General features: G+C 48.7%; 11 protein-coding genes across 11 annotated transcripts; 5 read left to right on the forward strand and 6 right to left on the reverse strand.

The window, feature by feature from the left end:
- Positions 1-2274: 2274 nt before the first annotated feature.
- Positions 2275-3691, forward strand: N7518_009732 (putative MFS monocarboxylate transporter; the record flags this gene model as incomplete). The annotated part of the gene is made up of 2 exons (XM_057190658.1): positions 2275-2339; positions 2386-3691. The coding sequence occupies 2 exons, from the start codon at positions 2275-2277 to the stop codon at positions 3689-3691; spliced, it is 1371 nt and encodes a 456-aa protein (XP_057038314.1).
- A 402-nt stretch (positions 3692-4093) lies between these two features.
- On the forward strand, positions 4094-5521 carry N7518_009733 (tyrosine--tRNA ligase TYS1; the record flags this gene model as incomplete). Its single annotated transcript, XM_057190659.1, has 6 exons — positions 4094-4228; positions 4291-4722; positions 4773-4837; positions 4899-4965; positions 5018-5250; positions 5300-5521. The coding sequence occupies exons 1-6, from the start codon at positions 4111-4113 to the stop codon at positions 5519-5521; spliced, it is 1137 nt and encodes a 378-aa protein (XP_057038315.1). The 5' UTR covers positions 4094-4110.
- Positions 5522-6321: 800 nt separating this feature from the next.
- N7518_009734 (uncharacterized protein) lies at positions 6322-6846 on the reverse strand (the record flags this gene model as incomplete). Its single annotated transcript, XM_057190660.1, has 1 exon — positions 6322-6846. One exon carries the CDS (start codon positions 6844-6846, stop codon positions 6322-6324), a length of 525 nt encoding a protein of 174 aa, XP_057038316.1.
- A 433-nt stretch (positions 6847-7279) lies between these two features.
- On the reverse strand, positions 7280-8723 carry N7518_009735 (uncharacterized protein; the record flags this gene model as incomplete). The annotated part of the gene is made up of 4 exons (XM_057190661.1): positions 7280-7391; positions 7445-7785; positions 7840-8534; positions 8582-8723. 4 exons carry the CDS (start codon positions 8721-8723, stop codon positions 7280-7282), a joined length of 1290 nt encoding a protein of 429 aa, XP_057038317.1.
- An 838-nt stretch (positions 8724-9561) lies between these two features.
- Positions 9562-11583, reverse strand: N7518_009736 (putative transcription factor; the record flags this gene model as incomplete). Its single annotated transcript, XM_057190662.1, has 5 exons — positions 9562-9698; positions 9752-10486; positions 10548-11073; positions 11123-11154; positions 11205-11583. 5 exons carry the CDS (start codon positions 11581-11583, stop codon positions 9562-9564), a joined length of 1809 nt encoding a protein of 602 aa, XP_057038318.1.
- A 910-nt stretch (positions 11584-12493) lies between these two features.
- N7518_009737 (MFS transporter) lies at positions 12494-14204 on the forward strand (the record flags this gene model as incomplete). The annotated part of the gene is made up of 5 exons (XM_057190663.1): positions 12494-12675; positions 12803-13181; positions 13240-13364; positions 13439-13889; positions 13956-14204. The coding sequence occupies 5 exons, from the start codon at positions 12494-12496 to the stop codon at positions 14202-14204; spliced, it is 1386 nt and encodes a 461-aa protein (XP_057038319.1).
- A 348-nt stretch (positions 14205-14552) lies between these two features.
- Positions 14553-15308, forward strand: N7518_009738 (dual specificity protein phosphatase family protein; the record flags this gene model as incomplete). Its single annotated transcript, XM_057190664.1, has 1 exon — positions 14553-15308. One exon carries the CDS (start codon positions 14553-14555, stop codon positions 15306-15308), a length of 756 nt encoding a protein of 251 aa, XP_057038320.1.
- Positions 15309-15642: 334 nt separating this feature from the next.
- On the reverse strand, positions 15643-19974 carry N7518_009739 (uncharacterized protein; the record flags this gene model as incomplete). Its single annotated transcript, XM_057190665.1, has 5 exons — positions 15643-17857; positions 17916-18000; positions 18498-18982; positions 19035-19767; positions 19830-19974. 5 exons carry the CDS (start codon positions 19972-19974, stop codon positions 15643-15645), a joined length of 3663 nt encoding a protein of 1220 aa, XP_057038321.1.
- Positions 19975-20313: 339 nt separating this feature from the next.
- Positions 20314-21874, reverse strand: N7518_009740 (acetylornithine transaminase; the record flags this gene model as incomplete). Its single annotated transcript, XM_057190666.1, has 3 exons — positions 20314-21381; positions 21444-21683; positions 21743-21874. The coding sequence occupies 3 exons, from the start codon at positions 21872-21874 to the stop codon at positions 20314-20316; spliced, it is 1440 nt and encodes a 479-aa protein (XP_057038322.1).
- Positions 21875-22145: 271 nt separating this feature from the next.
- On the forward strand, positions 22146-22565 carry N7518_009741 (succinate dehydrogenase assembly factor 4; the record flags this gene model as incomplete). The annotated part of the gene is made up of 1 exon (XM_057190667.1): positions 22146-22565. One exon carries the CDS (start codon positions 22146-22148, stop codon positions 22563-22565), a length of 420 nt encoding a protein of 139 aa, XP_057038323.1.
- A 244-nt stretch (positions 22566-22809) lies between these two features.
- On the reverse strand, positions 22810-23957 carry N7518_009742 (hydroxymethylglutaryl-CoA lyase; the record flags this gene model as incomplete). Its single annotated transcript, XM_057190668.1, has 2 exons — positions 22810-23634; positions 23703-23957. 2 exons carry the CDS (start codon positions 23955-23957, stop codon positions 22810-22812), a joined length of 1080 nt encoding a protein of 359 aa, XP_057038324.1.
- Between the last annotated feature and the right edge of the window lie 207 nt (positions 23958-24164).

Raw genomic sequence — 24164 nt, forward strand, 5'->3', positions numbered from 1 at the left:
ACCTCGGAACATAGTGTTTATCTCTTATCAGATAATATGCGGGGTAAATCGGGAGCCCTCGCCGAATGATAACCTCCGGGCGATTAGCCGGTGCATAACTCTCCTATTGGACATTATTGCCGGGCATAATCTTAGTCATGCCCCCTCGCATCCATGGATTGGAACCCTGGAACCAGGGTTGGAAGGTTCCATGGAATGTACCTGTATGTTGTATACATTTCGGGCTGCATATAACTTGCCTATCATATTATTTGAAAACCACATAACAAGTGGTACAAAAACCAGTATAAAAGACCCAGAAGTTATATAGTCGAAGATCAATGGCTGGTCGTATTATTGCGAATGAAATAGATCAAAATAAAAGAAGTTAGTACATAGCTCGTGAAGGTGGAGCATCCTTGAAATAATAATAATTCCTCTATATAGTATAAAGTAAATACTATTCTTATCTAAAATAGCACTAGTAGTAAATGTAGAACAAAGGAAACAAAGCAAATAAACGATCTTGAGCATATGATAGAATAGCATGCAGATCGTTATAAATCATCAAATTAACGTTCAAAACCAGTCGTGAGTCCTTACTGAAATTGGATATCCCATCCCCATTCCGCGATCTTCTGTAACGATTCTTCATCGATTACCACGTTGGTTTCTCTTGGGGCTTGAGGATTTCGTAGGAAAAGGAGATGGAAGGGAATGGCGAGTGGACCCCCGGACAGTTTGACTTCATCGGTCTCACTTTCTGAAACCTGAATATGGTGGGATCTGTGGGATATGCCATTTACATGATCCCATACCCACATTTCAATACTAATCATGGGTCATTGGCGGTTGACTTTGATTGCCATCGCAGCATTGGCATTCTCTCTCAGAGATCGACATCACGGTGAAGTTCAGTGAAAAAGGAGAGAACGGTATGAGATTGTATGAAGAAGTCAGAGGTGAGAGACAGATGGTTGAAGGAAGGTGGTTGAAGGAAGAAGAAAGAGACTGAAGGTCATGGATGTTTATATAGTAGTGCACTTACTTCCTCTTCATCTAATACCTCAACCCTATGATAAATGGGGCAAATGCCCGAAGTTTAAGGACTGATGATTTTTCTCTTTGTATCCCGAGGGCCTGCCGTATAGACCTCTGCTCTTTCCTCATTTCTTTAATGTCATCTGACCTCTCTTTCCTTATTTCAACACCCCCCCCCTCTCCTTTTTCTCTTCTCCTCTCTTCATGATACGAAGAAACACCAAGTCACTACCGCCTCTTGTCGTCCAGCACAGTGTGCCGGCATTTCCAAATTCCGAAACCGTCTTCTACCAAAAACATATTGGATTGCGAACATGGAGCCAAAGATTGAACAATTGACTACGAACCCGTAGTTGGATTGATACGCCCATCTGTCATTTTCAATTATGTTGCTCGAACTACCAAGTCTGATGCCGCTATGGTATAGTAAAATAGGGTAAATGCATCCTCTATGGCTGTCATTTGGGGCAATTCGAACGACATTGTTATAGTTTTGCATCGCAGCTTTATATAATCCCGTATTTGTTTGTGTATCTTTTTTGCTATTTTCGAGCCATGGCTCGCCCAGCTATCCAAGATGTCGACCGAATTCAGTGCGGTTGTGAGACGATAACGGACCATATGCAAGAACCAACACACTCGGTTTATTAGACACACGGAGTGTATGTTGCCTCTAATCTGTCCGACAGCAAATCTACAGTCAACAAACCGTCCTGGTCCGTTGCTCTGTTCTTGACGGAAGCTTTGCCCTCATTACGACGCATTGCTATCATCATAAAGGATAACGCGGTAATTTCCTAAAGGGTGAAAAGGCTTAAGATGTTGATCTATATAAATATTGTTAAGAATCTAACGGCGATTACGTACCATTCTTTACCCCTAAACAGGAACTAAATCATAGCCCGAGCCGAATTTTCAGGCTTTCCAGTTCAATGGAAATTCACTCGGACATTGCTGTCTTTTTACCCTTCTGCTGCATTTTTTTGTCGCCACAGTTATGTTTATCTTCATGGCATTAAATCCGACAGCCTCGGCCATACCCCGCGATGACTCAGAAGGTTAGGGTTAAACCGGGTTCACAGTTAATATAAGCTTAAACGCCAAGAACAATCAACTTAAGACATGAATCTTTTTTTTCTTTAACTTCACTTGCGCATCCTTACATGTCACCTTTCATATACGTCTTCACTTTTACAATTTCAACACGCGTCCAACCCGTTGCCATCAAAAATACGACCTATACTACTGCTGAGGATGGAACGTTCTTTAACACCCATGCTGGTTGACGGAGAAAACCCGGCAAACTCACCAACTCGTCTGTACGTACCAGTCACCTCCACAAGAGGTGGACTAACACAGCTACAGACACTCCACCATCATCATAATCGCCTCGACAACACTCGTCTTTACAGGATGCGGAATTAACTTCGCATTCGGTGTCTTTCAAGAGCTTTACGACTCCATGTCAAAGGAGCCAAACACCCCGTTCACCGGCGCAACACCGGCGCAGATTGACCTTATCGGTACTCTCTCAATCGCACTGATGACAATAGGTGCGCCATTCGCAACAGCTTGGACAAAGCAATACCCCCCTCGATATGTCATCTGGGCTAGCGGAATAATTCATTCAAGCGCTCTGTTGTTTGCAAGCTTCAGTCAACACCTGTGGCAATTCATCCTCACCCAAGGCATTCTGCTTGGTATGGCCACGTGTCTAACTTACATGCCATCTGTAACCGTGGCACCGACCTGGTTCACATTGCACCGTGGACTAGCCATGGGCATAATCCTCGCGGGAACCGGGATCGGCGGTGTTGCCTGGCCCCTCGCCTTTCGATACCTCATTGAGTCTCTCGGATTCCGCAATACACTTCGCGTCACGGCGGGGATCTCCTTCGCACTCATTTGCGGATCAGGGACCTTTATACGCTGGCCTGCTAGTCAGATCACCCGTATTCAAGCCGAGAACGCCGCTTCTTCCCGGTCTTCTACATTTTTCCGCCTTCCGTTGGTGGACTGGCGCGTCGTCCAAAGCCGCAAATTTGTTGCCCATGCTATGGGTGCAGCATTGCAGTCCGCTGCATACTACACGCCGGTGTTCTTTTTCGCTTCTTTTGCTCGTACACTAGGCTACTCACAGGCAACGTCTGCAAACTTCATTGCCATCTCTAATGCTGCAAATGCGCTAGGCAAGGTCGTCATCGGTCATGCAGCTGATCGTATGGGAAGACTCAACACACTGGTATTAACAACCCTCATCTCAGCAGTGTCTGTCCTCGCATTATGGCTTCCCTCGTGTCTATCCGCCACACAATCTACCGGGAGCACACTGTTCATTGCATTCACGATCTTCTATGGCGTTTTTGCTTCAGCATACGTCGCTCTTTTCCCGACGAGCCTAGTAGAGTTGTTCGGTGTACAGAACTTTGTCAGTGTCAATGGTTTGCTGTATATGGTGCGAGGATTAGCGACATTAGTTGGAACCCCAGTTGCGGGTGCACTGATCCGCGGAAACCACGAGAAGAGTGTCGGTCCGCGAAGCTACGAGAATACTAGCATTATGGTCGGTGTATTGCTGGTTGTGGCGACATTGGCTGTGGTTTGGGCGCGACTCGAGGCTACCCTTACCCTAGATTCTACCGTGGGGCGCCGAATGAAGTGGTTGATGTAAAGATTTGGCCACCCAGATATTGAAGGCTTGATCGTGATCGTTGAAGAAGTCCCAATTCCATAGACTGTACTCCGTACATTAGCCATATTCACCACTTTCAAGCAGATACCAATTAAATCTCTTCTCTGTATTTATTGAGGCACGTATGCAGATGAAATGTCAAGAGGGAATGGAACGTGTGACAGAAGATAAGCCAGCTAGATAATAGAACTTGACTATATTCGTGTTGAAGAGCCTCACCAATCCCCTATATTGATTGATTGGGTCAGGTACAGATGTTACGTAGTCACGTGACTGTGACTCACCCCGTCTGACCGCCTTATTCTGCAGATTTTATTGCGGGGTGATTTTGGACCGACTTTTTCTTTATCTGTTCCCCTTACATTAGTAGTATTGCCCATTCTTCAATCTGTCTAACAATGGCTTTATCTGCGGAGGAAAGATTTGATCTCATTCGGGACAATCTCGGCGAGATTCTTAACCCGGAACTGATCGAGAGCATCCTTGCCGAGGGGCGCAATCCCCGTGTGTACTGGGGTAATGACTCCCTACCTTCTACTATTCAATATGGCGAACTGACATCTCTTGTCCTGTTTTAGGCACTGCTACAACTGGTCGGCCTCATTCCGGTTATTTCGTCGCCGCAATCAAGATCGCCCAGCTACTAGCGTCAGGGTGTGAGGTGGTGATTCTCCTTGCGGACGTGCACGCGTTTCTAGATTCAATGAAAGCGCCTCTCGAACTGGTGGAAAACCGTGTCAAATACTACGAAAAGATCATCACGGCAGTCCTAGAGGCTGTGGGCGTGTCGACGGAGAAGCTCGAGTTCGTGCTCGGGAGTTCCTACCAGCGGAGTTCCGACTATGTTATGGATGTCTACCGGCTTGCCGCCATGACCTCTGAGCATGATTGTAGGAAGGCTGGTGCGGAGATTGTGAAGCAATCTACCAACGCCCCAATGAGCGGCCTGCTCTACCCGATCCTTCAGGTCCTCGATGAGGAGTATCTTAAGGTCGATGCCGAATTAGGCGGTATGTCTAACTCTACTTGCATATCTACACTATTTCTAACGAAAAAAAAGGCCTGGATCAGAGGAAGCTCTTCACCGCAGCAACAGAATGGCTACCCAAACTCGGATACCGAAAGGTAAAGGATATATCCATGGGGCAAGGCTTAATGAATATCGCTAATGATTTTCAACTCCTAGCGTGCCCATCTTATCACTCCAATGGTTGCAGGCCTCAGCGGGGGCAAAATGAGCTCTAGTATCGAAGGTATGTAAAGCTAAAACTCTCGTCTAAAGCGTTCCAAACTAACCCTATCTAGATAGCAAGATTGATCTCCTCGACCCACCTGAGATAGTCGCCAAGAAGATCCGTAAATCGGAAGCGGTCCCTCGAGTCGTCGAGAACAATGGCATAATTGCCATGGTGGAGTTCGTCTTGCTCCCCGCAGCCGCCCTCGCTGGCAAGAAGGAATTCCGCGTGGCACGCCGGGATAACGAACCTCTCATCTACACTAACATCCAACAACTCAAAGAGGATTACACAAACGACGTTGTATGTTAATATTTTTGCTTGCTCCCGGAAACCTACTAACATCACCTAGTTGACTCCCCAAGATCTAAAGCCTGCAGCAGCAGAGGCTCTGACCCGTCTCATGGCACCTATTCATAAAGCCTACGCAGATTCGCCCGAATGGCAGGAAATCACCCTCAAGGCATACCCGCCTCCAGTTGTACAGAAGAAGGAGAAGAAGGTCAAGGATAGAGGTTCCCGCTTCCCTGGGGCTAATAAGGAAAAGGATATCCCAGAACGTCCCAAGGCTTAAGAAATACATAAATGGAGAAACAGGGAATTTACACTCAGAAACATGGATAAAACCCAAGTACATTTATTTTTTCTTCATCCTCGTGAGGATTGCACATCACAACGAATGCTCACCATCATCGAAGTCGCATCATTCATAGGGCCAAGTGCTTAGGAGGACGAAGGTTCCATTAAGAGCAACGGACTAGGACGGTTTGATGACTGTAGATTTTTGTCAGGCAGCTAGATGCTAGAGCAAAACCTGCTCTCCCGGAACCTGGAACGCCTGTCACAATTTCCCGCCGAGGTCAAAAGCCAGTAAAGAATCTTACAAAGTCGATAATAATCAACTTTGGCAAGATGTGGTTGTCTCTTCGAAAGGAATCTCTCTGTCGTCGATCACCAATCTTCTTTTAACGCAATCTGTGTGCGGCTGAGACACTGAATTAACATTCAAAATCAGTCATAAGTCCTTACTGAAATTGCATATCCCATCCCCACTCGGCAATCTTCTGTAACGATTCTTCATCGATTACCACGTTGGTTTCTCTTGGGGTTTGAGGATTTCCTAGGAAAAAGAGGGAATGACGAGTGGACCCCCGGACTGTTTGACCCCATCGGTCTCGCTTTCTGAAACCTGAATATGGTGGGATCTGTGGGACTTGCCATTGACATAATCCCATACCCACATTTAATATTAATCATAGGTCGTTGGCGGTTGACTGTGATTGCCATCGCAACATTAGCATTTCCTCTAACAGGGTCAAGCCAGAGATTGGCATCACGGCGAAGTTTTCTTTCGGTCTCTGATATAGCGACTTCTTAAACCACCGTAGGCCGCTTAGCACAGCCACGATGGGGTCTTCTCGGCCCCCAGCCCATATCTGCCTGTTTGCTCTGCCCATTGACATCGATGTCGACACCTTGGTAATGGTGAACAGCTTGGTGAAGCCCCATGTGTCGAAGAGCCGTGCTAATGGCTTCGTGGATGGCGAAGACGATTTGAGTATGTTCACGAGTGACCATTTTGACAATAAGTAATTCGGTTTTCGGGTTAAAAGATGTTCGGATCGAACGAATAGGGATGGTATCCGGGCCAACGAAATCCTGTTGAAACGTAGTAGGATCAATAGAAAATATGATGTATTCGGTAGTCTCAGTATCTGGCTCGGATGCTGTATCGATGTTGGACATTTCACGAGATTTGCGCATTGAATCAAGCAGACGTTGACGTTCAAGTGCGAGTATTCGAGAAAAGTGATCCTTTCCTTCATAATTATACCGTCTAACAGAAGGAGGTAGACCTTCTGAATCATTATCGGTCTCATTTTGATTTCGATCTGACATTTTGTAGGATATCTTGATCCGGGGAAAAATCAATCGATGATGTTGTTAAGAGCACCAATCGCGACTATGAAATGATTGGCTATTATTGGCTATTTCTACATACCGCTTTTCCACCGCCCTACAATAGTCGCCATAACTCAATTTCTACATCTTACAGGTTACAACATAGGGGATAGTTACAGGGACCCCCAAATTAAAATCAACTTGAATTGCTGCAATGTTTCCACAAACTAAACTTACACTTTACACGTGATAGCATGGTCAAAAAGGACACAAATCGATGATGCAGCATAAGACGATTCCTCGAACTTACGCTCATCACTTACGGACACAAATTTAGCAACCCCCTCAGAAAGATGATACCACCGAATATCTAGCGTGAGTTCCACGTCTGGCGAACGCTGTTCTCAGCGTTTGCATGAGCCAACTTTCTTTAGGAAATCGTCATGGTGCGCATGCTCAACATCAACTCAAGTTCCGCTCTGTCCAAAGTAGGCGGGGTGGGATACCTAAGATCCTGGACTCCCATGAGGTACTCCACGACCCTGTTATATTATTAGTACGCATACCAGGCTTGGGAAAATAACATGTCTCGTACTTGTTGTGAAAGTAAGTTGGGAAGTAACATCTGAATCCTCCTTGTCGGCTCTGTTCTATGTGCAGCCAACCTTTCGTGATACACGACAGCATAGCTTCACTTTGTGGGTTGAACGAAATGCTGTAATCACCGCTTTGCCGAACCTGGCGAAGAACTTCAAACTCTGCTTCGGGAGGGAAAAAGGTTTCGGGAGAAAGCGGAAGACCCGCGAAGTTGACAATTGCCGCGATCGTTGCTTCCATGATGCCGCGAATTTGAAAGAATTGCATGATTTCATAGTCATCATAGCTTATGGTTTCCATTTCGTCATCCGCGTCATCCTTGTAGAGAACCTCATACCACTGGCAAGATGTTAGCATGACAGAAAATATTAGACATTACTGACCATCACATACCATGTCACAGATATGCATGAATGCATCCATCAATTCAGGCTGGCCGTCGGTTAATCCAAAGATGGTATCTTTCAAGATCTCACAAATTTCGTAATCAGAACCTCGAGCCTGGAAATGCATTTCCAGGTAGAGATCGAATTCTTCTCGGTTGTAGAAAAGTGTGAGGTCCTCGGAAAACCTAGTGGACAAGAAAAGACGCTGACGCTCATTGAATACCATCAAGTCACTCCCCATGTTCTGTGGCATAACACCCCTATCGGGGGTGCCAAATGCACTGAACAAACAGAAACTGGCCCCTGGTATGTTCGCGAGACGGTTCTGGTTCACCGAATTCAGAAGTACCCACAGCTCAGAGTTATTGTAAGTCATATGCGCATCGTCAATGATAAACACAAACGTGTCGAGCAGAACGTTGTGGCCGAATGCAACATAGCCTTGGATGAGACAGGCCTCGACCAGGTAATGCAACGCGGTAGGACCACCCTCTAAACTAGGGGGAAACTGTTTGATCCAAATCGACTTGACTCCCTGTCCACGAAGGTAAATATGAAGAGACCGGGCGAGAAAGGTCTTTCCCGACGAGGGCGTTCCACGGGCAAGCACCACTCTTTGTTCACTGATGCGATTGGCAAGCTTTCTCACGGTTTGGTGTCTCGGTAGCAAAACTTGGCTAGCACTAGCATCACTTGGGTGCGCTTGAAGAGAATTAGAATCGGTTTGGCAGAGAGAAGAAATCCCTTACGCCCAATTTGGAAATGATTTCTAAGTGGATGTCCACACTCCCGGCAAGATATCGATAAGTCATTCACATCATGCTGTCCTTGGCCAAGACAAGGGCAGCAGTAAGAGCCGTTGCCACTCCAGTAACAGACTCCAGCTGTCATGTTGCGCGTCAAGAATCGGCCAAATGTAGTTGATACGGAGACTGAAAAGAGCGGTGGAGGAGTTGCAGCTGCTAATCCAACCCGAGTGTAGGCAGAGTGAAGTTGGTAATGATTGAGAATAAAACAATGGGGAAAGACCAGGATTGAAAGTCGGCTGGAGCGAAAAGAGTGGGATGGAGATAGAGAAGAGCAAGAGACAGTGGGAAGATGAAAAGTAAACAAAGCACGTCTGACGCGACAATGGAAGGCGGCGTGTCGTTCTTTCCCTTATACGTGCTGGGGATCAGATAAGGTCATGGCCATGTACATACATCCTGTCCTTGTTGTTTCCTACTATGTATCCTATATACTTCGCCTTGTGATTTGATTGGCTACGGCTATTCCCCACCGTGGAGCCTAATGGGGGCTGATGATTGGAGGGTTGGATTTATGGTATTCTGCCAGAGTTAACGAGAGCGGAGGGACATGTTCCGCCTTCGAGAGACAAAGTAAACAATCTCCGAAGTGATGCTGTAGTTCCGCCATTGAGTCATTTCATGTGTATTTCCTATAAGCTGAAAGCCTATCTGGCTTTATAGTGTAAATCTAATTGAGTAAGCACTTCTATGCAGGTATTAAATATCAAAAGCCGTTGTTTCTTTTATCTCGTTCTATAAGTGGCGACTAACTATCCCAGAAAAGGGTTCAAAAAGTACGTAAAAATGAATTAATATGATATCTAAAAATAAATTCAACCCGATTTGGTAGTGGAATCTTCCTTCAAGTCTTTATATAGTTCCACTATGAAAAAACTCGTAAGTCGGTTGTCAGATCCAAAGTGTTGTCTCAGCTATGACCATCATGGCTGAGGCAGATTCATCACCATCCACTCCTCAAATGGGCTCTCTATTCCGTTGCAATTAACCCCAAAGTGTTGATTCTGCTGGCCGGGCGACGCGAACATCCCGAGGGAGCTAGTCATAACAAAATGGTCGGCTACAGCTTTGGTCAGATCAGTCAAGAGAGGAGGATTGGTATCTGAGACTTACGCTCAAATAAACTCATGTTGTCTGGGAATAGCAGTTCCTCGTCTGGATTTTGGCCTGTGCCTTTGGCACAACTTCCCTGGAAAGTCTTCGTTTGATCATTGTCTTGTACATAGTGGGAAATATCTTGGTTAAAAGCGAGGTCCGGCTTACGACCATCGCCGGCCGTGGCGAGCACAAAACTAACAGTCTCAGCCGCTTTCTTTGCCTCTTTGGAAGTGGAACTCTTTCGCATCCAAATGGACCTGGAAAGATGAAGGGCCGCCCGTATATCTTGTTCCCGCTGTATTGTCTTCCCACGATGAAGAATTGAACATAGTACCATAGTAGCAGTGAGGAACTGGTGGTTCATGATGGAAGTCACTCGAAATCTCATGGTATAGAGCTGGCCGCCTGGACATGCTTCCTCATCAAGCACATGTTGGATATTCAGCATACCCAGCGAAGCGGCCAAGCAGGCTTTCCGCGAGTAGCTCATCGAATCATAATCCGCATCGTCCGGACTTGTGTATAGAAACCGGCGATGAAGCACAATCTGCCCCTTGTAGATCATATGACCTAAGAACAAACGCGACATGATGACCTGCGGAGAATCTGTCACAATAGTGGCCATAGACTTCATCTGCAAGAGGGGAGGAATACTGGCTGCCGCGTCTTGGAGTACGCCGTCGACGCGCATCACCTCTGCATAACTACATGGTTTAACTGCATCTGTGAGATCGGCCACTGTTCCCAGTGCTGCAAGGATGCGTCGTCGTGCGATAAGTCCCTAGGGAATTCGTGTATCCAGTCAAGGGACGTGACGGAGGAAGATCGGTGGACTGTTCGTCAAAGTCCGTGTCATTCAATTTTCGCGGTTCCATTGTGTCACATTTCCAGTCGGAGATCATGCGTGGCATACCCATTTGGTTTGACACAAGTGTATCACCCATTAACACTGTCGCCCACAGTCGGCGACGCATCTCTCCCTGGAAGGGGGAAATACCTGGGAAATGACTGGGATCGCGATGGTAGCCCATCCGCATGGCCAGGTTTACTTCTAAGGCCAGCAGATACCAGGTATCTTGATCCGCGTCGGTACGAAGAAAAAACTCCACATAGACGTAGTTAATGACTGTCTGCAAGACGTACGGTCCTGCTCTAGTGTACTCGCCTAGCACTAGGCACTGGACGATCTTCTGTCGATAAAGGTCGATCTGAAGCGAGAGACGTTCCACTTCGGCATCGAATGTATCAGTAGTTAAACAAGCAAGACAGATCATGCTGAACAGAAGACCAATCCACATGATTGGCACGTTGGATACATTCGTCCAAAATTCCTCATACTACTCCTGTCAGTGAAACTGTTCAGTGTTCAGCGTGAAGAACACTGACCTCTCTTAAAAAGCCTGGGCCGTGAACAGCTGCTGCAAGAGTAGTCAATACCAGATGCTGAAACGCAAAAGGGAGTACGAACAAGACGAAACTAGATCTAGATAGTTAAAATAGCGAGATATGTAGCGATCAACGGCAGCCTTGGGTGGCAAAGCCGCCAAAATCTCGTCGTGAGACACAATCCTGCGGCACCCATACAAGAGTAGCGCATACCCGGACTTGGCTCGGGACAGGTCATGCCCTTGCTCATATGCCAGCTGATCTGGTGTGTTAGCTAGTCGAAGTTGCTCATCCCGATCAAAGTGGTCCTTCAAATCCGCGATTCCATCGAGAATAGCCGCCCAATGGTCACCACCAACATACCGGAGCTCGGACTCACTGATGCGCATGCTGCCATATTCCGAGTGCCCATCGAGGGGTGGTTCCATGACAGCATCCACAGCGGGGATCCCTTGGTACATCGAGCGTGCAGAATCTAGGGCCGAGGCAGTATGACTCTTATTTGCTGAATCGTCCATCAGCGAGACGACCAGTCGTTCCAGCTGTACCAATCGGTCGTGGATCCCTGGGGCCGAAGTCACAGGCCGAGGCTTTGAAATGCCTGTGGTGGTCGAGGTATCGGCATATGTGCAGATCTGTCCTCGGCTGGAACAGCACGAGCATGGGCGTTGACGATCACATCGCGATCTGGATAGTAGAAACAAACAGACCGTCCTGTGAGTACTAGTCACAAACGAGTTTGTGGGATGGCATGCTTACTTGCGGCGGCGACACGGGTTACAAGACAGCTGTGGCTTCTCTCGTTGTCGACTTGACTTTGATCGAGGTTGTGATATAGAATCGGCCTCGGGAAGCAATTGCTCTGATCCCGTTGAGGAGGATATTGGATGGGTGGACATCAAAGTGATTCTCGACTGATTCCGTGTATGAGACCGTCGAATGATCTTATCGAGGTCAATATACTCCACTTTCGTATACCAAATTCAACAGCTCAAGCCGAGCCAAAATTTTGTGAATTGCAAGTCAGAAATTCCCAAAACAAAGCCGGGGAAGTCAGCTGATCTCCGACCCTCCGATCGTCCGGTCCGGTCCCGGAGTGGGTCACGCGATCTATACAGCCCTGGAGATCCGCTAGTACTCTGCAACTCTCTGTCTATCTCTGTTTTCAACACCCTACCAGTATCGGAGCACCATTATAATTCTTCCTTTGAGACTAATGATATCCAATGAAGCCACAAATCTTATCTCCGTGATCCACTTTCCCTGCAGGGAAGTGTCTTGGGCTCCAAATGAGTTTAAATAGCTGCGCAACGATGGAGAAACTGAAAGCTACCATCCTACTTTCATATTATTTTACATCTTACCGTAAGAATGTCTTCCACCACAACTTCCACCGACATCCCACCAAGCCTACTAGAGGCTGGCCTGGAAAAGAAGGACGACTCTATGGTTGTCGACTGGGATGGACCCGAGGATCGTGAGAACCCTCGAAACTGGTCACCGCTCAAAAGATGGGCGCATGTTGTTATCATCTCAATATTGGCTTTGATTACGTATGTCTCTGTTTTTACCCATTCTGCGCTTGCTTACTTGTTATGCCTTTGCGCTTTTCCCTTATCCGCTGTACCGTTGGAATCCTCTTTGCTTTCTGAGAAACTTTCTTACACGCGATTTGTAAAGGAACATGGCCCCCACAATGTGTGCTCCAGGGGCAAAAGATATCGCTGCCGATCTCCATATTACCTCTACTGTTGTCAGCACGCTTACAATAACCCTGTATGTGCTCGGCATTGCCATTGGTCCAATGTTCATGTCACCCCTGAGCGAGATGTATGGTCGTGTGCCTGTCTACCATGGTGCGACTATAATATTTGTTGCCTTCATCATAGGTAACGCTTTGAGCAAGACCACAAGCCAGTTTATGGTCTTCCGATTTATCTCGGGATGCGCGGGCGGTACTCCAATGGCATTAGGCGGGGGAACCATCGCAGATATTACCAGCGTGCAGCAACGGGACGTTGCCATGGCATTGTTTAGTATGGGTCCACTTGCGGGACCAGTGAGTTCCACCTTCTCACTTAGTTTGAGAAAGACCAAGTACTAATTTTCTTATTCAGGTCCTCGGTCCTGTCATTGGAGGATTCCTTGCGGCCGGTAGCGTTGGACTTTCTGGCTTCTTGCCATCCTGGGCGGTGTTTTTGGCGCCATCGCCGTGCTTCTTCTGCGGGAAACACATCCCAAGGTGCTGCTTGAGCGAAAGGCCGCTCGCCTGCGGGCTATTACGGGGAATCCCCATTGGAGATCAAAATTGGACAGCATCTTGACATCCCGCCAAGTCCTCCGGCAGGTGCTGGTCCGTCCGGTAATACTGCTTGTGCGGTCACCCATTCTCTTCGTGATCTCCCTCTATGTGGCACTGGTATTTGGAGTGATGTATCTGCTCTTCACCACGTTTACCAGCGTTTTCGAGGGCCAATATGGATTCTCGACCTCCATTTCGGGGCTCACCTATCTTGGGCTAGGCGTAGTGCTAGTGATCAGCATGGTTCTTTTCAACCTGCTGAATGGTCACGTCCAGGCAGCACGCATGAAAGCTGAGGGCGTGCATCAACCACGCCCAGAGTATCGTCTCTTGCTCATGATCTGGTTCAGTCCCTTCGTGGCCGGGGGCCTATTCCTATACGGCTGGACGGCATACTATAAGGTTCACTGGATTGTTCCTATCCTTGGCACAAGCTTGATGGGCTTTGGCACATTCTTTGTCATTGTAGGTTACCTGTCGGCTATGATAGTTGCATATTTGACAGTCTGTGTTGCTAATATTTCCATCTAGACGCCTGCACAGCTGTACCTTATTGATGTCTTTGGCTCCGAGGCTGCAGCATCAGCTCTGGGGGCCAGCAACCTGCTTCGGTACATTTCCAGTACATTCCTGCCTCTTGCGGGACCAAGTATGTATAGCAGCCTGAACTACGGATGGGGAAACTCCGTGTTAGGGCTTATAGTGTTGGCGTTCGTTCCAGCGCCTGTCCTGTTCTACAAGTACGGAGAGCGCCTTCGTACTAAAAAAACAATCGTGTAGATTAGACGAACCTGGCTGAGGTTTTCCCGTTGGCCTTTTGCTCAAAGAAAATGAAGATGAGAAGTGTTACTCGATTTGTGTTTTGGAACTATGGAGATTTTTAGAACTGGGCCAAGGCAGACGGCAGTAAGTCGTCGAATTGGGAAAGTAAACAAGTTGAATCGAAGAAACTTGCATGCATCTACTTCCAATAACCCTAACAAAGAGCTTCCAGGCCTGGTGGTCAGGTGCCCAGGTGACTCGTTCTGATGACTAAGGGGACCATAGCCCCGGCCCCTTCCCAGCCCACGTTTGACCACTCAATCTCATTCTCTCATTTCCCATTTCCACCCTTCTTCGGCCTTCAAGATGAACGTCACGGAAAACATGAGTGAAAATATTACAGACAAGGATATCCAAAACAAAAAGGATAAGCAAATTGAAAGGGAGAAGAAGTTGCAGAAGGCATTCGAACCATGGATGATACAGATTGTCCCTGGCCTCATTCTAGGAAATGCCTCGTCGTCATGGAATACCGAAATGCTGGTTAATAATCGTGTCAAATCAATTATCTCTCTTTCCCAGTGCCCATGGGGAGAGTGGTCTCAAACAAGAACGACAGTCCCACGGCATCATCATAAAATGGTTCGGGCTGTAGATACATCAACACAAGACCTCCTTATTCATATGAGCGATACTCGCGACTTCATCGATAAACGTGCATCATCTGCTCTTTTGTCAGTATCCTCGTTACCTGTTGATGATGAGCTCGTAATAGATGATGAGCCTGCAGCAGATTATACGCCAGAGGCGATCCTAGTTCACTGTGACTTTGGCATTTCACGCACACCAACGATCATCATCGCCTATATTATGCGCAAACTGCGCATCCCACCAATGGAGGCGTTGGAATTTATTAAATCAAAACAAAAAGTCAAACCCAACGCTAATTTCACTCGCCAACTTCAAGTATGGGACGAAGTCGGATATCAAGTATGGGAGGATGAAGAGAAGACTGTCCCAAAACTGCCGTATAAAGCGTTTCTGGAAGATCGAGCTGCCTTCTTGAAAGAAAATTGGCCCCCTGGGGAAAATCCATTTGCGTCCTTGACCCTCCTGAATTAAAAGGATTTCTTACATTCCCCATATCGCAGTACTATATTCTTGTCGAGATCATGACATGTAACCATCTCACCTTCCCACCGAGAGGGGCTGTTATGGAAATAGGGAAGGATGCCCTAAGAAACTACTCGCACAAGTGAGACCCTCGAATGAACAGCCTTATTGCTCTAGTTTAATCAAATCTGATTCCTTTATATGCGGTGACACAATCTTAGGAAGTTCTACATATACATCTTCCGATTCAGGTAGAAGGTATATATTTCCAACGCACATGCTTAATCCCACTCTAAACCGAAAATAAACGCAGATATTAATCATGAATCGTAACCCTGTCCTCTCACAGCCCGGGAGTCTGTGCCCCTTCCCCGATCCCCATCAACCCACCAGCGAGCCCATTCATGCGACGATCCAGCAAATCCTCTTCACTATCAAGAGAAGCGATGCTCCGTCTTCTCGGGCGAACTACACTTGGACTTTCAGGTGCACTATTTGTCTCGTCCGGATCGAAAGGGTCAAAACGACCCGCTCTTTCCAAGCATCGGAGCTTAGCGATGAAATCCTCCTTAGCGTTGCGGTCATCTCCCAACGACGTAAAGCCTGTAATCCGCGAGGAAGCGAAAGAGGAACGTGATCTCCTCCGACGAGTGCGGTGTTCGGGCTTTGATGCAAATGCATCCTCGTCACCAGCAAGCGTGGTCTTGCTCATGCTCATTTCTAATGGTCTGTCGTCATCACCTGAAGACTCGCCAGTGAACTTGCGACGGTGGTTACGTCCGTTTTTTGGAGCGTTTGATTTGAGGGAAGTACTGGCATTCAAAGTACTCACATCCTGGTCAGGATAAAGTAAATCCGCCTCGAAGTTGTCAGTCTTGATATTTTGGAACAGGCTTTCCAGCCAGTCCGCACTGCGATGGATATACTTCCACGCGTCGGGGAAGAAGCCAGCCATCTGCATGAAGCCGTGTGAAATACCGGGGATCAGGGAGATCTCGACGTAGTTTCTCTCGTTGAAGGGGCGGCTGGCCCTCTCCAACCCTAGGTCCTGGCGCTCACGGAAGTGATGCAGCTTTGCTTGACGCAGTCTGCCTGCAAATATCACCGTGTCATCAACCAGAGGATCCCGCTCTCCGGTCATGATATATGTTTTCGGGAAGCGGGCAAGTAAAGCATCTGGAGCCAGGACGGGAGACAGGAGGAAATCGGTGTTGAAGTCAGGGCGATGGTGGGGTCCAATGTATAGAATAATCATCGCACGTGTCATCTCAGGTGTGAGAATGCGGTCGTGGACAAAAGTAATCATGGACGAGACGGCTAGTCTGGTCTTGATTGGTTTGACTTCGTCTTCTGCTTTAACGGCAGGCTTCGGGGCTAGGTCCTCGCTCTTTTGGAGTTTCTTTTCCAGTGCTCTGGCCGCTTCAGTGGCCACATTGGCTTCTTTGTTATTCTTTGTCTTCTCCGGTGGTGAGATAGCAGTTAGATCCTCGACCGAACGACCTGGTGATGTGAATGGTGTGAGTTTACGATATTCATCCTGTTTCCTTTGCAGAACACCGCGGTTTGTCTGACGGGTGCTCTTCTCCTGGATCAATGACATCTGCTCATCGCTCATCCAGCTCTCGACCTTCATATTCAACGCAGGGTATCCCAAAACCACTCCGTCCGGGGCCGGAAGCACATCATCTCCACGCCAGCCCTGAGCCATCGCAGACTGCAACACCATCAAGGTCATACCCACTGCCAGGTTGCCACCAGCACTCTCACCAGTGACAAAAATCCTAGGACGAGCCCTACCACTCAGACCCACACAACGACCGTTCGTGGCAATGATGCTATGGTAAACATCGTAGCATTCATGCAGCGCATACGGGTATGCGAATTCCGGTGCCTTCTTATAATCGATACTCAGGACGGGAACCTTGAGCCGTCCTGCCCAAGACAATAGCTTGTCCTCTGAGTTTCTGGGACTCATAGCCACAAACCCACCACCAGGTACATCCAGCACAATGAGACTCTGATCTCGGAGCGCACTCAACGGACCATCGAAATACAGCCACACATTCACCGGGTCGGTGTACACAGACTGCGCCGGGCGAGGAATACGAATCGCCCGAGCCGGAAACTGAGTCATTCGCGGCCGTAGCAGTTTTGCCAATGACCACAGGTAGGGGGTGGTTGGTTTGTTCCAAGACACGCGCAGGTGCTCCAGTGTCAGGGTAGCACGGACCCGGCGAACCTTCTCATCGGCCTGTTCAGCAGCGATTAGGTAGTAGGCTGTGAATACTAGTGAGGATATATCTCGGAGCCATTTTGGCTTGATGTTCATCGCCGTCCAAAATCCAGCATCCAAGCCAGTGGTTATCCATGTTGCTCGGAAGAAGGACCGCGAGTACATGTTTGCCAATGGTTCAGGACATTCCAGCCCGACGATCTTGGCGAAGTTCCGGCTGAGGTAGAGCCAGAGGAATATGATCACTGTTGTCTGCCATGCAGTCAACTTTCCTGTGAGGCGGGCTGAGAGCGATCGAATAAACGGCGGGCCATGTCTATCTGCTCTGTTCGACGTTCAGCGTTTGGGATTTCTTAGATAGATATCGGCCTTATATGCTGTACCTTAATAAGTAAACCGACCAGAAGGAAACCACTGCAAATACTTGGATCTTGCGGAAGCGGGTCGAAGGTCTCCCCAAAACATGGTCTAAACATCGATTAGCCTGGTGGGTTGCAGTGGGATACATGTTGCATACCTATCATTTCTCAAGGTTAGGGCTGAGTCTAGTCAGTCTACCCAGTTCAGCCTGTAGCGTGTATGTGTATGTGTAGTCTATGTGAAGCCAGAATAAGAATGCAAAGGTCGAGTTTAAAGAATAATGACAGTCACAGAACCAAAAGCTAGCGACAAAGAGACAATTTTAGACAAGTCAGCCACAATGAACAAAGACATAATGCCATCAATCAGCAGCGAAGTCCAAGTAATGCAACCTCGTCATTGGAGAAAAACCCTGGGGGAAGCTGAATCACATGTCAACAAAGTCCCACTTTCACATGCCAGTGACGACATCAGCTGACCACTTCAGGCCGTTGGTTTCAGTCTTATGTTTCGTACTCTTATATCTTTTTATGACGAAGTATCTGTGGATATATGTGCATTACAGACCTCCACTCTATTCTATATCTTTCGTCGGCAATAATCACGCCCGTGGCTAACCTGCCAGCTGCACAACCAGACCTCCCATCCCATACTGAGAAAGCCCGCAATGCAGATACCGCCCGAGTCGCTGACAGTGGTAGCTCCCAATGAGAATTCACGGTCCTCCTTAGGAACACGTTCGGCAATCTCAGCAAAGGTATTGACATATACCACACCACCGAGAAGGCCCTCCCAGAAGACAATGATAAACACAAGCCATACAGTGGGGATAAAATTAAACATAGCATGGAGGGTCAGCAACACAAGGTTGACCACTTGCAGGAATGATGGCAGGTACAGATTGTGGATGCGGAAGAATGGGGTCGAGGAGCGGGATATGAAGACGCCAACTTGGTATATGGCATTATAGGTGGGGTAGAACGAGCGGAAGTGGTCGAAGGGCGATTCACGTAGAGGAAATAGCAGAGTTGGAGCCACACCTTGGTTGATCACGTACTCAGCGATGTATACCAGTAGCATCGGGACCATGCTAGATGCCTGTTAGCCTAAATTTGGGACTATCGAAAGACCCGGATACTTACAAGGGAATGAACAATCCCTTGATACGACGTAGATTCATGCGTGTCTGATCCTTCCAGGAACCACCTTGATTGACATGGATGGACTTGTGGGCGGGGGAATTGTGCGACACTCCCAAGAGCCCCTCGTCTTCTCCACCAGCGCCATCGTCCACTTCATCTTCCTCCACCGGGCCCCCGCCCTCAACGGCGCGATAACTATCAGCGTCGGATTCAGCAGATCTTAGGGGGGACCTGGGTAGCACGACAAAGAAGCTCAAACCCATGATGGCTGGTAAGCAGGCCGAAACCAACAACGTGACATGAACGGAGAAACCCAGCGCCGAAGTTGCAACGGCATAAGCGCCAGCTCCGATCAGCCCAGCGGCGCCAGTACCACTTCCCCACGCCGCCAGGCTGAACGGGCCATAAAAGTGCGTGAGACCCACAAAGCTCAGCTCCCCAGCACCGCAAGAAAGGCTAGCCAGGATGATTCCAGCAATCTTGGACGATATCGTTCCCCCATCGGTATAGCCTGGGCTCATAGCCACGACCAGCATGCCCACAGTTGACAGGAAGGCGAAGACGAGGATGCGCATCGAATATGGAACCAGGTGGATGAAGTATGGGGCGACGAGTTTGGTCGCAAATGACGGTATCACGTCTGCAAGGAGAACGACGCCTTTGGGTACATCGGGTCCGACTAAATCTACAGCTGCGGAGAGGATGATCACATATAGGACATTGTTGATAAGGCCTGTCGGTATGGGTGTTAGTTGGGAGTTGAGCTAATCAACTGGGCTGGTTTAGGGTGCGTACCGAAGAGCCAGAAAGCAACACAGACTCGAGGGTCTGCACCGCTAAAGATACCACTTAGACGGGTGCTCAAACGTTTCCAGATGGGAGATGATTGCTCTTGGGATGGAAGCGTCGCGGCATCCTCATCGGGCACAGGGAGAGGCATTCGGTTGTTGCGTTGGGAAGTTGATAAGAAGCTACAACAAAGTGACAAAAGATATTCAGTCCATGTTTATTCTAATTGAATATTCAGGAGAAACAGACAAGAAAGAATACGGAGGCACGTCGAATCAACCGCGAAGAGTGACGACGACTCCTTATCTCCAACCGATCCACCGCCTTCCGCCCTACACGTGGCTAGCCTCTCCACATAAAACCTTGGACACACGACACTTTTCCTTTATTGCTCTAGTTTATATGATGAAAATATGTCCTGTCATATCCAACGCAATACAAGATGGTATAAAAGGAAAACAAAATCGTAACCGGCATTCAGACAAGACGCTTATGACTTGGCCACAACTGAATCCACAGCCTGCTCGAAAATCTTCAGGCCAGCCTGGATCTGGTCTTCAGTGATCGTCAGGGCGGGGACGAATCGGATGCAACCGTTACCAGCAGTAATTATCAACATGCCACGCTCACGGGCAGCATTGATAATATCACCAGCCTTAGCTATGTACTCTGGGGTGAGCTGAACACCCAGAATCAGGCCGCGCCCGCGGACCTCGGAGATCACACCTGGGAACTTCTTCTGTATGGCCTGGAAGCCCGAAACAAAGAGATCGGACTTGGCCTGGACCGACTTCTGGAGCTCCGGGTCAGCCAGACGCTCGACGATGTGGTGAGCGACACGGCAAGCCAATGGGTTACCACCGAAGGTGGTGCCGTGGTCACCGGTCTTAATGTGCTGACCAACTGTCTTGCCAGAGACAATGGTGGCACCGATAGGAATACCGTTACCAAGAGCCTTGGCGGTAGTCAGGATATCGGGGTGAGCAGCCTCGCCAGAGGCCGGGGCGAGAGTGGGGTGAGCGTGGGCCCAGAAAGTACCGGTACGGGACAGACCGCACTGGATCTCGTCGAAGATCAAGACAGCGCCAGTCTCGTCACAGCGCTTGCGGAGAGCGGCAAGAAACTCAGGAGTAGCAATGTTGACACCGCCCTCGCCTTGAATAGGCTCAACGATGACACCGCATGTCTTATCAGTGATAAGAGTCTGGAGCTGGTCAATCTGGTTATAATCTCCGTACTTGAATCCGGGAAGCATAGGTGCGAACGGAGTCTGGTACTTAGGGTTGGGAGTGGCCGAGAGGGCGCCCATTGTACGGCCGTGGAACGAGTTGTTGAAGGACACGAACTCGTGCTTTTCACCTGAAGGGTCCAGAGTGCGGCCGGTCTTGCGAGCGAACTTGATGGCGGCCTCGTTCGCCTCGGTTCCGGAGTTGGAGATGAAGACCTGCGAGGCATCGCGCATAGCACCGGACTTTTGAGTCAATTCAATCAACAATTGACTCAGAGCACCGGTCCAAGGGTTGTGATAGAGGTTCGAAGCGTGGATAAGAGTTTCAGCCTGTAATTGGGGTCTTTTTGTTAGCAATTTATCACTATACAGTCCATAAAATCATCTCGCACCTGCTCCGCAATAATTTTCGCGATCTCCGGGTCACAGTGACCAAGAGAGTTCACTGCAATTCCCGCCGTCAAGTCCAGATAACGTCGGTTCTCCATATCCCACAAGTAGCAACCCTGTCCCTTCATCATCATAGGAGCCGGGCGAACATAAGTCGGGACCATGAAAGGAGCCCGCTCATTAATGAAGGACGCCGTGACTGAGTCCGGCGACGGGTCGGGGTTGGGCAGAGTTGATTCCTTCTATGCGATTGTTAGCTCCAAATCCGAACGATGTCCTGGACACTTTTTATCACACATACCTTGACCTGAGATTTCACATTTTGAGGGGCAGTGGCCGTAGTCGCGAATCGACGCTGTACTGGTGACTCGAAAGCAGGGACGAATTTGGATGCGCGAGGCAGACGGCGCGCGGCCACACGGAGGGCAGACATGGCAAACTTTTGATTTATAAGAATAGAAGAGAAACCAAAACGAATCTACGGCAAAGAGAGTGAGAATCGTAAGAGAACCGTCTGATCGGATCAGCGACATGCCGGGAGAAATAAAAAATGGCGATATCGGGGTCGGCAATCTTAGTCACATCGGTGGAGTGAGTCAACAAACCCCGAGCTCCCGAGATCTCCCTGTACTTTGTACATCGTGCAACTCCAGACTTGCCTCATTGGATATATCATTGCCCGCATACACAAATACACAAACACGATGGTTTATTCTCTCGTTATTCGCCGTTCAGTCCTCTCGGCTGCCGCAGCCCGCGGTGCTATTCGGCCACTCTCCACAACTCGATTCCTGCGCCAGAGTGGCGACGACAAGCCCATGCCCTTCTCAGACTCCCCGGCTCCCCCGCGTCTCCCGAAGGAGGAACAGGAGATCTTCGAACAGCTCCAGAAACGCTCGACTGGCGCATTCAGCACACCTCAGGTCAACCAGTCTCCACAGACCGAGATTCAGGCGGACGGTAGAGGTGGCGAGCTTCACCCCGATGCGCCAAAGGGACTGCAGCCTGAGTTTGAGGGCGAGAAGAACCCGAAGACTGGCGAAATTGGCGGTCCCAAGAATGAGCCTCTACGATGGGGCGCAGCTGGTGATTGGAGCTATGGTGGTCGCTGCACTGATTTCTGAGTGATTTGACCAGAGATTTGCATCATGTTGGCGTTGGTGTTTCTTGCCTAGGGATATAATGTCTCCGTAACGGAGATGGAGGGGTGGGTGTTGGTTCTGGTTGATCACATCTACAGTGTACATAACAAAATGGCTAGACTGACAATGCAATGCATATTTACATGTGGTGTTGGCAAATATTGAAACTCATTGGAAACTAATAAATACACCGGACGATGACAAGCACAGACTATAGGAAAATTTATCAAAGTGACGCTTTTTTTGTTGCGAGACGAGCGAGAGTCGCTTTTCCAGCCCTGCTGCCATTAGCTCGGCCCAACTCCTCACTAATCCAACCTCCGATCTTCGACATCTCATCTAAGCTGACCCCTGTATGCATTCCGAGGCTGTGAATTGTGTGCACAAGGTCCTCCGTCGCCACATTCCCTGTCGCACCCTTAGAATACGGGCAACCACCAAGCCCAGCCACACTGCTGTCGAAAATGCGGACACCATGCTCCAGGCCAACGATTGTGTTCACCAAGGCCTGTCCATAGGTATCATGGAAGTGCAACGCCAAGTCTGTATTAGCGATGCCAGCAGCCTTGAGCGCTTGCATGAGCTCCATGGTCCGAGGAGCGGTGCCCATACCCGTTGTGTCCGCCACTGAGACCTCATCCGCTCCCATCTCCAGCAGCGTGGCAGTAATATCAGCTACCTTGACGGGATCCACGTCGGGGCCTTCATATGGGCATCCTAGTGCAACAGAGACATATCCGCGCACCCGGATATTCTTGCTCTTTGCCAATGCGACAATCGGCTTGATGCGCTCCAGTGACTCGGCAATGGAGCAGTTGGTGTTAGCTTTAGAGAAAGCTTCCGTTGCTGCAGCAAAAAGAGATACCTCTGTAGTCGTCGCTGACTTTGAGGTCTCTCCAGTCGCGTCCGCGGAGACTCCTGTGTCATCGAGGATCTTGACCAGGTTCTCCAGTCCTCTGATGTTGGGGACAAGATAATTGTATGCAATTGTAGATTGTGCTTGAGGCGGTTTTGTGAGGAGGTGCTCACAAATCTCAGCTGTGCTAGCCATCTGTCTTAACGTAAGCAATCGGTTTTTATCGTCTGGAATGGCACGATGATGCTCCGCTGAGGTCATACCTGGGGTACCCATTTTGCGGGCACAAATGAGCCAGCTTCAATGGTGGTGACACCTGTCTTAGCCAGTCGCTCGATTAACTCAAGCTTTGTTTGCATTGAAATTGATTTTTTCTCATTCTGCAGTCCATCCCGAGCGCCAACCTCCACGATGCGGACATGGTCCGATGTTAAGCGCGACTCGGTCGAGAAGCGGCGTGCAGAGTATGGAGATCGGAGGGCAGAGAAAAGACTCAACCTGGGGCGGGTTATCGTCATGACAAAGTTCAGGCCAATTTGTATAAACACAGAAACCAGAATTGTAAGAGAAATGGCAGGTAAAAGGGTGAGCTTGGGATCATGGAACTGTGGGAGCCGAGAATGCGGAGAGCGCTTTACCACTTCCGGACTAGTACATCACCCCACCTCCTGCTGAGTCAGTCGGCAGAAAAAAAGAAGTGGGATGATATCGATTCCAACATTTGT

This window comes from Penicillium psychrosexuale (assembly GCF_028828465.1).
Source record: "Penicillium psychrosexuale strain IBT 29551 chromosome Unknown utg000005l, whole genome shotgun sequence".
Classification (NCBI taxonomy): Eukaryota; Fungi; Ascomycota; class Eurotiomycetes; order Eurotiales; family Aspergillaceae; genus Penicillium; species Penicillium psychrosexuale.